This window comes from Aulostomus chinensis, chromosome 21 (assembly GCF_037954235.1).
Source record: "Aulostomus chinensis isolate RoL2024-O1b breed Wild chromosome 21, RoL_Achi_v1.0, whole genome shotgun sequence".
In the NCBI taxonomy this organism is placed as follows: Eukaryota; Metazoa; Chordata; class Actinopteri; order Syngnathiformes; family Aulostomidae; genus Aulostomus; species Aulostomus chinensis.
Genome location: NC_141340.1, coordinates 318,326 through 335,850, shown reverse-complemented (window position 1 = coordinate 335,850; position 17,525 = coordinate 318,326). Strand labels below are relative to the sequence as shown.

At 44.6% G+C, this 17,525-nt stretch overlaps 1 protein-coding gene across 6 annotated transcripts in view; it reads right to left on the bottom strand.

Moving 5' to 3' along the window:
- LOC147241234 (receptor-type tyrosine-protein phosphatase mu-like) overlaps positions 1-17,525 on the bottom strand; it is a 129,763-nt gene that overhangs the window by 47,456 nt on the left and 64,782 nt on the right. For 3 of the 6 annotated variants that reach the window (XM_086191115.1, XM_086191116.1, XM_086191117.1), the window contains exons 10-18: positions 14,434-14,587; positions 14,178-14,353; positions 12,586-12,695; positions 11,890-12,091; positions 11,624-11,726; positions 5,015-5,196; positions 4,598-4,692; positions 3,847-3,883; positions 1,896-1,970 (exon numbers count right to left, since the gene is read on the bottom strand). In XM_086191115.1, the coding sequence (XP_086047241.1) occupies positions 1,896-1,970; positions 3,847-3,883; positions 4,598-4,692; positions 5,015-5,196; positions 11,624-11,726; positions 11,890-12,091; positions 12,586-12,695; positions 14,178-14,353; positions 14,434-14,587 (1,134 nt within the window). The remainder of the gene's footprint in view (positions 1-1,895; positions 1,971-3,846; positions 3,884-4,597; positions 4,693-5,014; positions 5,197-11,623; positions 11,727-11,889; positions 12,092-12,585; positions 12,696-14,177; positions 14,354-14,433; positions 14,588-17,525) is intronic. The other 3 variants (XM_086191118.1, XM_086191119.1, XM_086191120.1) reach the window with 1 other exon arrangement.

The window sequence follows — 17,525 nt, the reverse complement described above, 5'->3', positions numbered from 1 at the left end:
AGAAATCCTCCTGATGCTGTGTGTGTGATTGTGTGTGTGTCTGTGTATCTGAGTGTGTGTGCCTGTGTGTGAGTGTGTCGGTGTGAGTGTGTGTGTGTGTGTATCTGAGTGTGTGTGCCTGTGTGTGAGTGTGTGTCTGTGTGAGTGTGTGTGTGTGTCTTGGTGTGTGAATGTGAGTGACTGTGTGTCTGTGAATCTATGTATGTGTGTGTGCTTATGTGCAAGTGTATGTGTGTGTCTACGTGTGTATGTGTGTATGTACATATGTATATTGTGTGTATATTGTGTGTATGTCTATATATGTGCGTAATTATATGTGTGTACGCGTGTATGTGCATGTGTGTGTGTTTGTGTATGTGTATATGTGTGTACGTGTGATTGGGTGTATGAGTGTATCTGTGTATGTGTCTGTGTGTTTGTGTGCATGTCTATTTGTGTATTAGTGTGTGTGTTTTTGCATGTGTTTGTGTGCGTGTGTGTATTTGCGTGTGTTTGTGTGTGAATGTGTACGTGTGTTTGTTTGTTTGTGTGTGTGTGTGTGTGTTCTTGTACTTGCTACATAGTGAGGACTAGAATACGTATTTAACCAACAGAGTGAGGACATTTTATCCAGTCCTCACATCTTCAAAGGGCCGTTTGAAGGTCAAGACTTGGTTTTAGGGTCAAGGTTAGAATCAGGTTCTGGTTAGATTTAGGGTCAGGCAGTCAGGTGAGATGGTTAGGGTTAAGGGGAGGGGCTAGGGAGTGTATTACGTCAATGAAAGTCCTCACAAAGATGTAAGTACAAGGATGTGTGTGTGTGTGTGTGTGTGTGTGTGTGTGTGTGTGTGTGTGTGTGTGTGTCTGTGTGTAAAAGATGAACAGCTGTTAACAATGTTTTAGGCTGACTGGTAACCCCCCCCCACACACGGACACACACACACACACAAACACACACACACACACACACAAACACACACACATATACTCAAAGATGTAAAAATGTATTTGTGTGTGTGTATGTGTGTGTGTGTGTGTGTCTCTCTGTGTGTGTCTGTGGTTGTGGGTGTAGGTGTGTGTGTACGGCTGGTGGCTGGTAAATATTTAAATGTAATTTTCTGCAAGCTGTGAATGAAAATGTGTGTTCTCTTGTCATTAATCTACAACTGACAGAAGAACAGATGCATCCCACACACACACACACACACACACACACACACACACACACACACACACACACACACACACACACGCGCACACACACACATCTGGTTGTTTAAGTGTTCCTTTCAAAATAAAACATTTTAAAAACCTTTAAACATTTGTAGAACCAAGTTACTGGCTGATGAAACAGCAGACAACGTTCTACAAACCACTCCGTAAAGCTACAACCATTTTTGATAGAATTAACCCTCAAAGAGCGACCTACTTCCTGGTTTGGCACCAGCCAATGAGAATGCCAGGAACAATCATAAATAGCAGGTGGGGCTGGGGAGTGAGGGTTGAGAGCACAAACATGTTAGTAAGGCATACGCACACGCAGGAAGAAAATAGCCAGGTGAACAGTGAAATACAGGAGGAGGCGGAGCCTGAGTAGCAGGACTCAGGAAGTTCTGACTCAGTTAAACGGACGTTCGAGACACACTGAGCAATATGTACCAGCCAGTGGATGATCAAGTGATCCATCCTGTTCCTCCAGTCACATGACCACATGACTGCTCGCTCAGTCTGGTCTGTCAATCACACATGACGACTACTTTTCTGCGTGTCAACTGCAGTGACATCATGCTTCAGCATCTTCATGTTCTCACACCTTTAATGTTCTGGTGTCTACTTCCTGTAACACCACCTGGGCCCTGACAGGCTGGAATTGGCTTCATGAATAAAAGAAGAAACCAAGTTAAAGTTTGTCTGACCTGGAAGCTGCTTCTCGCCGGATGCTGGCACAACACGAATGTATGGCGTGGTGAGCTGGGTGGCGATTATACCCGCTATTGTCCAGGAAGCATGCAGACAGGGAGAGAGAGAGGGAGAGAGAGAGAGAGAGAGAGAGAGAGAGAGAGAGAAAAAAAGAAGTTGTGGCAGGTCTGAAATATTAGTAACTTGACCTCCTGATGACATCATGACCAGTCCAAAACCAACCATTATGTGACCACATATCAGAATAGTAATCTTTGATGAGCTAATGTGGCTAAAGCTAACCACCTGCATTCTCAAAGGCTTGGACAATACATTGAGGTGACAAGCAGCTGGTCACATGACATCATCAGGATGCTTTATGGTCAACAGCAAGATGTTAGTTGAAGGAACCTGGAAAAGAAGCTGGTTAATGAGCTGATCGATCATCAGACATTAGTAATCAACCAGGCAATAGATCAGAAGCAGAGGGGAGGAGCACTGCAACATCACAGTGACATCACAGTGACATCAACTTCTTGATAGTTGTCAATAGCCAACAGCTGCTACAACACCACTGCCAAAGTTGTTTTCGACAAAAATAATAATAAAGTGGTATTTCTTTTGGGGGCGGAGCCTGGCTCAGAATCAACCTGTTAAATTTTGGGGTGGGCCCATCCATGACTGTTTACCTTTATAGTTCTCCTTGCGATGTCCTGAGACCTGCATGCTTCTGAGTGCAAGCTGGATTATGGGACTATGAGTATTTGTGTATTTCCTGAGTATTTCAGAATAAAAGCATAGTTTGGCTTCAGTGTTTTCTTTGAACTGGACGGTTAACATTCTGCAGATGTTCAGCGCTCCTTGACATTCACAGCAGCTCCGCTCACCACTGGCGCTGCAGAGCATTGTGAGTCTCTGAAAGCAGGGGAGACCTGGTTGGCTGCTGCAGCATGACTGACAGGCACCAGGGGATGAGCATAGCCAATCAGCATTTGGTGTCATTAACCATCAAAACTGAACACCAATAAAAGCTGATTAAAACCACAACAGTCAATCTGTGCGTGTGTGTGTGTGTGTGTGTGCGCGCGCGTGTGTGTGTGTGTGTGTGTGTGTGTGTGTGTGTGTGTGTGTGTGTGTGTGTGTGTGTGTGTGTGTGTCTATAAGGGGACATAACAGAGTTTTTGGCTTGTATAGCTGCTTTGCTGAACTGCTCTCTAGGCACTCGTCGAGACTCGGTCATTAGCTATGTGTTAGCATAGCATCCGTGTGTGTGTGTGTGTGTGTGTGTGTGTGTGTGTGTGTGTGTGTGTGAGAGGGAGAGAGAGAGAGAGCCAGGTGAAGGACAGGTGTCAGGGACAAGCCATCTGTGAGCTATTAACATTCCGGACTGTTAGCGTAGCACTTTAACACCTAGCCACCATCTGTGTCTCATTAGAACAAATGGGCTGCTGGCTAGCTAGACGCTAATTTAGCTGTCCAGTTCAGCCATCAGCAGATGTCAACTAACACGGCTAACTGCTAACAGCAACAAATTGTCCACATGAGTTGGTATACACCTTTCAAAATTAGACATCTGATAAAGCCAAATGATGCGATATCTATCATAATTAAATGCAGCAAACACCTTTCATAATAAAATGGTTCTCCATGTTTCTGATTACACTAAAGCAAACCATTTTTTAAAAATACCAAACGAAAGCAGCGTGACCCTCTGCAGACCCTGTGTTCAAGGAAAGATTGGTTTTGCTATTGTAATGGATGCACCCCAAATGTAACATGTCCACCCAGCCAATCATCCACCTCAAACCCAGAAGTTTCTGAGTCGTCCTGCTGACAGATGGAGATGCATGGAGCTGACAACAACATAAAATGTACTAAAATACTTTGTGAAACAGACTTTTCATATTAAAAGCACAGCACATCACATGATAGCATGTACTTTCAAAACAAAATGCTCTCTCTGCTCACCTTTAGTGGCGACTCGCACACAGTCGATCTTTGTTTCCTGTGAGAGAAACAAGAAAAGCTCATTAGTTTCCTGTTGACACAAATGCTGACATATTAGCTGTCATGGGTTGTAACTTCCTCCCCAAATACACACACACACACACACACACACAGGTCATAAACAGAATGAACAGAAGGAAAATGGCTGTGGATCAGTGCCAATGTTGGCATTTAACGGCTAACACACACAAACACACACGAAAACACACACACACGAGTAAGATGGGATTTGGTGAAAAGCGAGACTGAACATCTTGTGTCTTTCTGGTTTTAACAAACAGACGACAAATTAACCGCAAGAGCTGATGAATATTTATACTCACAAGCATGTGTGTGTGTGTGTGTGTGTGTGTGTGTGTGTGTGTGGTGACAACAAAAAGCTTTACTCCCTCTGCATTATTCAACAAACACACACCAATTAAACCTCCCGGCGTCAATAATTAACATACAACACAAAACCATCTTGTGTGTAATACTGAGCAATTATCTGCTTTACACACACACACACACACACACACACACACACACACACACACACACACACACACACACACACACACACACACACACACACACACAGCGGGGTCTGTGTGTCTGTAAGTCCTGGTTCTAAACCCTCACAGAGATGTTTGGATGTCTCATTTTTACCGGAGCAGGACAGGTGAGTGCAGGTGTTGCATGCACAGGTGTGGCATTACTCTGGAGAACTCACCCCGTTAGCCGTGCTGACAGCCTGGTAGTAGATCCCGTAGCTTTTATGAGGCAGCAGAGGAGCGTTCCAGTAACCACCATAGGTACGGTTATCACCTAGACAGGTAGACAAGTCAGCAAGAGAACTAACTAATTGCAATAAACATAGCTACTAGTAGATGTGCTTGCTAGCTAACCATCTAACAACCTGATTGGATGTCTGATAAACCATCTATACCATGTAGCTAACAAGCTCACTGGGTACCTTGCAAACTAGCTAATGAACAAACAAAAAAACAAACAGAAATACAAATGAGTAAGTTAACAAACTAAGAGTAGAAAAAACTAAAAAAGTAGCAGCAAGCAAGGACAAAAACTAGCTAACCAGCTACCAAACGGGCTGGCTGATGTGTAATTGGCTGATCCTGGAGGAACTGACCAACACAGAAGGGGACGGCGCTTCTCAGCTCACTCATTGGCAGCTCAGCACTGAAGTAATACTGTGAGTTGAGCAGCGTGGCGTTCTGGAAGTGGATGGGCACTGGGTAACAGCGAAGGATCTCTGCAGTCCCTCTCCTCTGCCTACGGGGGCGCTCCTCCTCCACCACCACCTGGTACTTACTGCAGATGACAGACAGAAGAATGTCAGTGACCTTTCAGTTGGGTGTCTTAGAACGACTACCATGGTACCACAGGGCCAGAGCCGTGGAACACAGGGGGTTCACAGGGTAGCTATAGCTCAGACACCACCAGGCATGTCACACCTCTGAGTCAATCTTTTCTTGGACCCCAGGTAGCAGGACACGCACACACGCACACACACACACACACACACACACACACACACACACACACACACACACACACACACACACACACACACACACCACTTTACCAATAGATCCTTAGGTAGACTGTAATGTGTCAGTTTCTTTCACATGCTGGTGTATTTAATGCAACACGGGACTGAATAATATACAAACATAATATATGTATCATAAAATACCAACATAATAAATGTCTCATAATATACCAACATACTATATGTATCATAATATACCAACATAATATATGTATCATAATATACCAACATAATATATGTATCATAATATACCAATATAATATGTATCATAATATACCAACATAATAAATGTATCATAATATACCAACATAATATGTGTCATAATATACCAACATAATAAATGTATCATAATATACCAACATAATAAATGTATCATAATATACCAACATAATAAATGTATCATAATATACCAACATAATAAATGTATCATAATATACCAACACAATATGTATCATAATATACCAACATAATAAATTATCATAATACACCAACATAATAAATGTATCATAATATACCAACATAACATATGTATCATAATACACCAACATAATAAATATATCATAATATACCAACATAATAAATGTATCATAATATACCAACACAATATGTATCATAATATACCAACATAGTAAATTATCATAATATACCAACATAATAAATGTACTATCATCAATTTAGTGGGTATTGAAGAGTAACCCTCATCAAGGTTACACAATTATTGACTTAACTATCAATCAATTAAACACTGACAGCTTCATCATGAAGTTGAAGCTTTAACAAGACTGAATCAGGGATTGCCTGATTGTCTTCCAGGTGGGTGGTGGTGGATTTTTTGTAAATTAAATTCTACCAAATTTGAAAATATTTTTAGCATGAAATTATTTTTGAAAACCAAATTCCTTTAATTAACAACTGTCAGTAGCAATTTGGACGTTTTCAATCTGTCACTGGGTTATTGATTTCCAGATGGACACTGAGATATTAACCCGGGTGACATCAGAGTCATGTGACAGGCGAGATGTTACCCTGTCAAAATGCAGACGTGATGGAAGAGGAGTCCCCGCAGGTCTGAGTGACGGTGATACTGAGAGTATCGACTAGATTTCTATGCAAGTCGGACACATAAAGGCTCTCCTTGCCGCTTCCATCTGTCGCTTCATTATTCATCTCCTGTGAAAGGTCAGTTCCATCTCTCCACCGCTGCATCACTCCCTCATTTTTATGAACTCTGCGTACATCCAGGCTGTAACCTTAAAACAGTTGGACTGACGTTTCATCTGTCTGTCTCTGCAAGTATTAACGTCTTCACAAAGGTGAAGAATGCTGAAATGCAGCAAATGGATGAAAAATGAGATTTGAGTCTCTTGGTGGGAGACAGAGTTACTGTCGTCAAGGACCAAGAAATACAGCTCTCCATCGACACAAGGAGGGGAGTCGTATAAAGGATGCTTGTTACCACGGTGATTTAAAGCTTCTGGACGACCTCTGTTATAGAGCTTCATTAAAGTCTGCTGAGCAAGAAGAAAAGTTAGATGAACGAAGGATGTGATATATTGTTCCTACAACTAAAAGTATTATTAAATGTCTCTGAAAATGACTGATTACTGAATCTCAACAGCAACCCGACCAAAGCTCCATCCCGGCTCCAACAAACTCTTCTGGTTGGCTTCGAAATTCTACTAATGAAATAATCTCCTCCTGTACTCTGATAGCTAAGCAGTTCCTCCCTGAGAAGAAACACAGAAAACTGAGCCACTCCAGAATGCAACACAGAAACAATGAGTGTGTTTTCTAAGGAAGCAGGACACACACACACACGCACACACACACACACACAATTTCCTGACCAACAGGAATCTCAGGAGGAGGACAAATCAACACATACTTTTGTCTTTCTATATTTTTAACACACTGCAGTAATCAAACCTCTCTTAAAAAAGCCTAATCTGGATGCTTCAGTACTAAGTAACTACAGACCCATATCTAACCTTTTACTCTTTCTTGACCCCAAACAATCTCTTCAGTGCTTTCCAGTCAGGTTTTCGACCACACCACAGCACTGAAACTGCACTTTTTAAGGTGTTAAATGACATACGCCTTAATACCGATGCATCTAAAATATCAGTGTTGGTACTACTAGACCTTCGTGCCGCATGCGACACAGTCGATCATAACCTGTTGCTCGACACACTGGAGGGAGAGGTGGGTTGGACTTTCTGGTGCGGTGCTAAATTGGCTCAGATCTTACTAAGAAGATCGTGACTTCTTTGTCTCGCTTGGGAACTGTGAATCTGAGTGAACAAAGATGACATGTGGGGTCCCGCAAGGCTCTATTCTTGGGCCACTTTTGTTCAGCATCTATATGCTCCTACTGGCCCAGGTCATAGAGCACCATAACATCTCCTACCCCTCATATGCTGATGACACACAACTTTATATTACAGTGTCACCATGTGATTACAGTCCACTGCATTCACTGAGTGACCGTATCCTACAGGTCAATCAGTGGATGGGCCAGAATTTTCTCCAGCTCAGTGCAGAAAAGACAGAAGTCGTTGTGTTTGGTCCCAAAAACACAAGGCTTGAGGTCAGCAGCCAACTTGACTCAATGATACTAGAAACCACTGACCAAGCTAGAAACCTTGGTGTTGTTATGGACTCAGACCTGAATTTTAAGAGCCACATAAAAACTGTCACTAAATCAGCCTCTTATCATCTCAAAAACATTGCACGAATCAAAGGATTTCTCTCTCAACAAGACATGGAAAAACTCGTCCATGCATTTATTCTTAGTAGGCTAGATTATTGTAATGGTGTCTTGACAGGTCTCAGTAAAAATCAATCAAGCACCTGCAGCTCACCCAGAATGCTGCTGCCAGAGTCCTGACCAACACTAAGAGAGTGGACCACATGACACCTGTCCTTAAACCACTGCACCGGCTCCCTGTGTGTCAAAGGATTGAGTTCAAAATCCTGTTACTTGTCTATAAATCACTGAATGGGCTTGGGCCTAAATACATGTCAGAGCTGCTGACTGGGTATGAAGCATCCAGACCCCTCAGGTCATCAGGGACAGGTCTACTCAGGGTCCCCAGGGTCAGAACCAAGCAGGGTGAAGCTGCTTTCAGCTTCTGTGGTCCACACCTGTGGAACAAACTCCCTGAACCTCTGAGGGGGGCACAAACTGTCAGCTCATTGAAATCAGGGCTGAAAACACTGCCGTTTACTGCAGCCTTCTTATAGTATTGATTTGGTTTTGATGGATTGATTTAATATTGATTTGTCTGCTGTCGAATTGATTTTAAATGATTTTTGAATGTTTTAATTCATGTTTTCGATCTTAAACTGATTCTAACTTTCAATTTCTCTTTCCCTCTGTAAAGCACTATGAACTGCCCTGTGTAGGAATGGTGCTATACAAAGAAATTTGCCTTTGCCTTTTAAGGACAAATACACCAGGTTTGAAGCCTCTATGGAAACAAATGTCCTCATGTCAATGCCAAAAAAAAAAACAAAAAAACCCACTGAACTTTAGATAAAAAAGAAAATCACCTTGCGTGGATCTTAACATTTGGACAAATAAGTCTCCTTTGTTTATTTTGCAAGCTTTAAAAGCATCTGTTCCTTTTCAGCCAAAGAACCACCTCCTGGCCAGGAAACAGTACTCCTGAGCACCCCCAACCCTTTACTGGTCTCGAACTGAGAACCACTAGGGTCTGCATCGTCACGCCCATCATGACATGCCTGGAATGACTTCACCGTTGAGTCCTGAAGCGAGGAGCCCCTAGATGTTAATGTTGCTGTCTGCAGTGATGTCATAGGGTGGCCTGATGGCAGCTTTGGGTAAAAAAAGGTGGTACCAGAAATGGAAGACAGAGCAAGCAGCAGGATTAAACATGGACGTCCGAAGCATCCCACCATCCCATGATGATGTTTCTGTAACATGACAGCACGCTTCCTGGTGGCGACCATGTGAACATGAACAAATGTTTGTCATGCAAACAGCTTGATATTAAGGGTTTTTCTGTTGTCTTATATGTTATCTTTTAATAATACTTTGAACTCATGTATACTTATGAGTCAAGCATACAAGTTTACGTGGATCTAAAGACAAATAGTCTTGGAATGTGCTTCCATACAATCCTTATCGTATGTGAGTATCTCTTGTTGTGGAAGCGGCCCCAATAAGTCTGACGACTCAGGAAGAGCTGGGAGACCCCCTTGTCAACCGCCTTACTTACTTCCTGATGTTCAGGAGTCTAAATGAGGTTACATGCAGCTAAGTCATTGATTCTGCCTGGGATGCATGAGCAGGAGATCCCGGATCCGTTTCTAATATTAAAGAAGTAACATTGATGAACTAAATACGGTGTTGGATCATTTTCTACCTCTTTGGGAAGGGCCACACAAACATCTTTATTACACAGCTGATGACCTGTGAGGACTTTGCTTCTGGTCCCCACAAGGTGAGGAACATGAAAACGCAAACAAACACGCAGCTGTTTACTTTCATCCTGAAAACAAACAAACGAATGGAGAAGAAGAGATGGATTTGTCCCTCCTCCTCCTCATGTCTCTTTGTCTCTTGTCTTCCCTGTGTGTCTGTGACGGAGCGTCTCCAATCACGCTTCTCCACACTCTCGTCTCTGTGTGCGTGACAGTAATCTGATTACAGCTCCAGGTTGCCGCCGGCAACACCTTTTGTATGGCATACTAAGGCTCTTGTGTGTGTGTGTGTGTGTGTGTGTGTGTGTGTGTGTGTGTGTGTGTGTCCGCAGGCCAACACATTTGGATGTCAGAGGAAACAAAAGTAAGTAAATATAAACACAGAAACATGATGTCGTACCTCTGAGGAGCGTCTGTTCCATCTGATGGACTCACATCAGCTATCGTGTCAATTAACACACAGCACATGACTACCTTACACACACACGCGCATTCAGGCACACACGCATGAACGACGCATATACACATGCATGCGCACGCGCATGCACGCACACACTGGACTTCTTTTAATCAGCGAGTTACGTGAACGCTCTGTTCTCCCAGTGGACCTGAACTTCACATTTGGAAGGCTGATACTGAACCAACGTGCAGACTGTCCAACTGTCCCGGTATTGTCAGGATTCTTGGTTTTGGACTTCTTCTTTTTGTTTTTTTGTGTTCTCCTTAGTTTGTTCTGGTTCTTGCTTTGTTTGAACCCAGTTTCTAGCCAGTTCCTTCCTTTATTTGTATTCACTTCCCTCCGTTGCCTTGGTTGGCTTTGCACTTCCTGTCTTTGTCTGATTCCCCTTCTTTCAGCCTCTCACCTCCGTCTTGTCAGCTCATCAGCCCTTGTCAGCACAGTCCTGCTCTGCCTGTCTCTCACCCAATCAGCTCCTTCCTCTCCTCTTGTTGTCCACCGGTTTCTTTCTAGTGGAGTGTGTCTCAGTTTCAGTCTGTTTCAGGCTCCTTGGTTTAACTTGCTCTCCCTGCTCTGCCCCTGCCTGCTTTTTTTCAGTCCAGTGCAAATCTTATTGACGTGGTTTATAACATGTGATCTTGCATCCTCGAGAAGCTGTTAATGAGTAGAAAACTAAATGTAAATGGCTGCTCTGTTGCCATTTTGTAAAATATTTAAAAAGTAAAGACAAATAAATTCAGGAAAAGCTGATTAACCACAAACATGTAAAGGTGATGTTCATGTTCTCGACCAGGCAGGAACCTGCAGAGCTTCCAGCATCTGCCGAGTCACAGTGGGTGTAAGTTCTTGAGTGAACATCCTCACGCACGCACATGTGTGTGTGTGTGTTAATCCCTTGTTAATCCTTGTTGTTAGCAGCAGCTCTGATTAGCCCCCCCTGCTGATCGTTAATTAATCAAATCCCTTGTTACAGCTGTTGACATGACAACTGTTACTGCGGGTACCGCCTCCCTCCAGGCCTTGGAGATGGATTTATTATGGTGTTTGTGTGTTACATTCACAACAAAGAAGTTAGACGGGTGTGATGTCATCTTCTGATGAGCGTTTCATTACAAAGTAAAAGCTTGTAAATAATTGAATTGACAGTTGATGTTTTAGTTCCCGAATCTACATGTTGTCTTTTAATCTTTAACGCTCACTCATGAAAACTTTATGAAGCGGAAGATTGATGCTGCTGAATAATTGAACATGTGTGTGTGTGTGTGTATGTGTGTGTGTATTACCTGACAGGAGCGCCACGGCTCTGTGCCGGCTTCAGTAGGATGGTGACGGTGGAGTCAGTCTGGTTCAGAGGGGACTCCTGGTCATATGCCGGCATCAGCGGCGCTGTGGACGACATGCTTCAATTAGTTAGCTTCCCCCCAGCTGATCACGATAGAGGGAATTGTGAGTTTGACATGTAATTGTGTGATGAAAGTGAGAAGTTGAGCTAAATGGTGTACAGGGAACAAATACACACACACACACACACACACACACACACACACACCTGAGATCTTGGTTGTGAACTGTATGACCACCGGTGGGCCAAAACCTTTTACGGTGGAGGCTTTTATTGTGAAGGAGTAGGTGGAGCCTGGGTAGAGGCCAGAGAACACGTGACTTGTCTCATTGGCTGGTTTGAGCACCTTCCCACTCTGATTGGTCAGGTCGAACTCAGTGTCAAAGGAGCTCAGCGCCTTGAAGGAGATCTGGGGAGGAAAACACGCCTCTCAGGGGATTGTGGGTGGTGATATTCTCCAGAAACTAAAACCTGTTAATCTTATTTTATATCACATGCAGTCCAAAAAGGGGTGGAGCTTCAAAGCCCTGAGTCCAAAACATCCTCCTCTAACATTTTAGTCCCATCAGTTAAAACAAAACTTTTCATGTAAGCTCGGTAATGTCTTTTAAAATGGTGGTTTTCTGAATGAAGTTCTGATCAGATGGACAAAAGGAATTTGGAGATGGTGTCCCACAAAAATGGCACTTAAGATGACTTTGTAAGCTGAAGGTCTGAAGCTCAACAAATGTTGAGTAGTTATGTGTAGATACTCAACATAAAGTATTTCTACTTAATTACAGTTTCTTCTGTTACTTTAGTTCACTACCCATGAGCTTCAGCTGAGCTGGTGCAACTGAACCCATCCTCCACCATCATCTCTCAAAGCAAAGCATCCTGGGAGATGTAGTTCAGTGTACTTACCTCATACTGGTGAATGAGGCCATAGGTGTGAAGCGGTTCTCTCCAGCTCAGACTGATCTGCTGCTCATAGCTGCTGCCCACAATGGAGTCCACTGGAACGGCACCGGGAACTGAGGACCAACATTCCATCTCTGAATTTTTACCTCATCTATCCAGGTAGCGTCAACACTCAAATAAACCCCTCCCCCAGGTGCTAATGATGCCTTAACACCCTAGCTGGATGTTAATATTGGCAGGTACAATTACAAACAAGTCCACCACTTGGCAAACCAGTCAGCGAATCATCAGCTAACTACAACATTTAAAGGTATTACATGTCATGTAATGATGCAAATGTATGCTAACATATGCTAATGCTACCTTGTTCTACAATTCTACAAGTCTACAATTCTACAATTCTACAGTTTCATTTAGCAGACGCTTTTGTCCAAAGCGACGTACAACACAAGCAAGAATTCAGACTGAAGGAAAAACCCATAGTGGCGCAAAAGTGCTTCAGTTGTGATTTGGTCACAGGTACTGCCATCTAGTGGCAGAAGAGGTGTCACCCCCCCCTCCCTTTTTTTTTTTTTTTTTTTTTGACAAACACACAACATCACCCAACCCAGTTAGTGCTACATAGTCACTAAGTGCTGGGTCTTGGACCCTCTGACTGATTCTACCACAGGACAAAGAGGAGCAGAGTCAGATTCAGTGCCTCGGTGCTCTCTGAACAATTGAGTCTTCAATTGTCTCTTAAAAGTAGAAAGGGACTCAGCAGAACGCACAGAGTTCGGTAGTTGGTTCCACCATTTGGGAACAACAGAAGAGAAGAGTCTGGCTAGAGATTTGGAGCAGCACTGGGCTGGAAGCACCAGGCGTCTTTGGCATGCAGAGCGTAGTGGGCCAGAAGGAGAGTAGACCTGGATCAGGGATTCCAGGTAGGCTGGAGCCGTTCTTGGGATTGTTTTGTGAGCCAAGAGAAGTGCCTTGAATTTGATCCTGGATGCCACTGGAAGCCAGTGAAGAGAAACCAGCAGTGGGGTGACATGTGCCCTTTTGGGCTGGTTGAAGACCAGACGTGCTGCTGCATTCTGGATCATCTGCAGAGGCTTGAATGAGCCTGCAGGGAGGCCTGCCAGAAGAGAGTTGCAGTAGTCAATGTGTGAGATGACAAGAGCCTGAACCAGAAGCTGTGGGGTCTGTTGGGTCAGGAAGGGTCTGATCTTCCTGATGTTGTAGAGGGCATAACGGCAAGACCGAAAAAATGAGGCCACATGAACCTTAAAGGTCAGCTGGTCATCAATCATGACACCCAGGTTTCTGGTTGAGTTTGTGGGCGCAAGTAGGCTCAAGTCAAGTTGGAACCTGACCTGAGGCTGAACAGATGAACAAGCTGGAAAGACCATAAGTTCAGTCTTAGACAGATTCAGTTGAAGGTGGCATTCCTTCATTGTTAAACATACCTGCTAAGATGACACACCTGAGCTAACAGTCAGCTAAGGCTTATTTACCAGGCGGAGCTAGCCAGCTTGACTGTCTCTGAAGACCAAACAGAACCTAGGTCAACTGTGACTCATCTTGTCTATAGGAACTCGCAAAATGACTCGTACCATCCTCGTCCGTCAGCACTAGCAGAAGTCCGCTCTCCTTCTGTCCTTCCGGGTTACGCAGGATGAGCCTCAGGCTGACGTTAGTGAAGGGCGGAAGGTTACGTACAGTGTGCTGAGGCAGCGTGCTCAGCGTGTCATACACCACCTCCTCCCATACCTCCTCCTTCGCCAGCTCCCTGCAGGACAACACGCTGGATGTTATTCACCTGGCAAGCCTTCACAGGCTCACCTGATGTCTCCCCGCCTTCCTGTTTACCTGCTGGGGGCCCCTGTAGGGCTGTAGTGGTACTGCACGGTCAGATTGTAGCTGTGGCAGCGTGTCACGTTGTAACCGAAGGGTTCCCAACGCACTGTCACCTGTTTGGACTGGATGTCGACCACCTCCAGACGCTGCGGGCCGTGCATCGGATCTGAGAACACATAAAACCATTGATAGTGTTGTAATCCAGGTGCACTGACCATTCAGGGATCGAAGAAAGGTCCCAGTCTGCTGATTCTGAGTGAGCTGAGTGTCCTGTCTTGTTCTCTCTTGTCAGCAGACATATGAGAGTGGAGACATCCTGTCAGCAGCTCCGTCACACTCCGCCATCAATTTGCCAATCAGCAGCAAGCCTAAACCTCCTAAAACACAAAACATCCTCTCACTTCTTGTCTGTTGGCAGTGATGGCTGACTGCAGCATTGTCATAGAAACAGACAAGTTCCTCCTCCACCTCAATGACTCGTGCAACGAGTCAGAGGAGAAAGAACAAGTCGTGCCACTACTGATCAACGCTCACGGCCATGACAAACATGTCCACGTGTTCCTACTTTTGACTTAAGTTGGATACTAAGTTAGAGAGTGATGAAGACAATGATGATGAAAGTGAAGATGCTGATGGTCCCCTGGCCGACATGGCCCCGCCTCCTCTAGTCAGACTGAGGCCAGCTAATAGGGTACGAGTGAATAGAGAAAGAAGAGTGATGGCAGGTGATTAAAGGAAGTTTCCCTCGGAGTGTGTGTGTGTGTGTGTGTGTGTGTGTGTCTCTCTCTCTCTCTCACACACACACACGCACACACTCACACAGCAGCCAATGTAAGTGGTGTATTTCAAGATGACAGACAGCGATCCACTCAGAGAGAGAATGATAGATGAGAGCAGGAAACAGCATTTTCTCCTGACAAAACCTTCCAGAGTGTGTGTGTGTGTGTGTGTGTGTGTGTGTGTGTGTGTGTGTGTGTGTTCAGGTGTTTTCCTGCAGCTGGTGAACAATACCTTTCCTGTTCTTTGTCATCTTTCATCTGTGTGTGTGTGTGTGTGTGTGTGTGTGTGTGTGTGTGTGTGTGTGTGTGTGTGTGCGCGCATTGGATGGCTGTATGGAAAACTTGCCTTCCTGTTATTCAGCCTCTCTCTCTCTCTCTCTCTCTCTCTCTCTCTCATACACAAAAACACACACTCCAAGGGCTTTTAGCTGAATACAGTGGAGGCACTCGTGAGTTTCTTTGCCTCAGTTGTGTGATGAAAGAGAAGTTGAGCTAAATGGTCTACAGGGAACACACACACACACACACTCTCACACACTCACTCACAGCTGCAACAATGGGGGTCGGGGTCAAGGAGAGGGTGGGAGGAGGGCATTGTGGTGGATCCTATAACCCATAATCTCTGAGGGGAAAGTCAACACAATCTCATCATAATTATGTGTGTTGTCTGCACAGCAGTGAACATTAATGAGTGTTTCCTTCTAATTTGACCTAGAGGAAGCAGGTGTAGGGTGAAGAGGACTGGTCCAAGCTCAGACCCTTGTGGAACACCAGAACTGACAGGACATGGATTTTATCTCTAATAGGAGAATCTGATCATTAAAAGTTGATAAAATCATTACTGCTGAGGGAACCAGGAATACTGGGCACAGGAGAGCTGTGGTTCTCTGTCAGTCTGGCTCCAGTGCTGAAGAGGAACCTGGGTTTGTTCTCATTCTCCTCTATTAATTATCTAATTAATCAGCTCTGACAGTAAGGCAGTCATCCTCACAGTGGGTGACCACATCTGTAAGATGGCCCATTTCATGCAACTTTCAAAGTTACCGACAGCTCAAATAGTCCTCTTCTATGTCTTCGGTGTTCATGGCCTCGCTGTTGATATGGTGTTCTCTTCTGTTTTCTGGATAGAATTCTGCAGCTTAGGCCACTGCCAGTCTCTCCTCCAATGTTCAATGGGCACATGGAGCAGAAGAATCAGGAGACGGAGACAGCGCTTTGCTGCATGGTGTCCCAGAACCCATCTTCCTGATCCTAGAAGCATCTGTGGGATGAGTACGTCCATAATTCATTCATCATTTCTGCCACAAGGCAGACCCAGAGTGTCTGGTGGGGCTACAGCTATCAGCCTCTTCTTTTCTCTTCTTTGTTTGTGCTGTTGAACCTGGGCCCAGGAACACACCATCCTCCAGCACTCCGTGGATCACCATGCTGCCTCGGCCAACCAGCAACATTCTCTAGCCCCAGTTTACCAGGTTGGCCAGAAAGAGACCTCCAGGAGGAATCCAAGAAGCTGGCACCCTAACCCATTCCCCATCCAGAGGGCCATCAATCCAACAGCAGTGAGACTGAGGCTGCCTCACTCTGTGCGCATCCACAACGCTTTCCATGTGTCAAAGTTGAAGCCAGTCCATGAGAGTCCTCTGCCACATGCTTGATCGAGACCTCATTACTGATTCCCATCATCACCTCCAAGTCTAACTCTCCAGCACAACTGCACCATTAAGGGGTCCCTGTATGAAGGTTCTGAGGAGGATTGTTGAAGAGATGGACTGGTAAGGCTCTGAAGAGTTTTATGGATTTGTCTGCCCAGCTGACTGTTAGCTGCTTCCTGAATACTTCAGCATCTGCTTTGAGCCAGCTGGCCCCCTTGGCGCAGTGGCAACTCATCTGCTTGCCACACAGGCGACCCAGGTTTGGGTCCTGCCTGAATGCTTGTTGTTTTGAGCTGGTATCAATAGACTGCAAGGAGCAAGATTCCTGCTCTGAGCCCAGTTTACTGTCTACTTGCCAAAGCCTAATTTAATAACGGCCACTCCAACAACAACGTGAGAATCTGTGTTGCATGTGATTCCCGAGCCATCTATTTATCTCACAGCTGCTGATCTATTTTTGTCAGAAAAAAGGAAATCTTCAGATTTAAATGTTTTTGATTGACAGGTCAGACTGTCTTGTCCTCCTTATAGTAACTCAAGTGCTGTCAGCTGCTGTCATCATTGCTCTTCCTCATCATCTGGGGGCAGCATGGCTCGGAGGCAAAGTGGTAGAGGCAAGGTTCTAGAGAACTCAACAGGGACTGTCCACCTGGGTCAGCCAAGATGTTCTAAC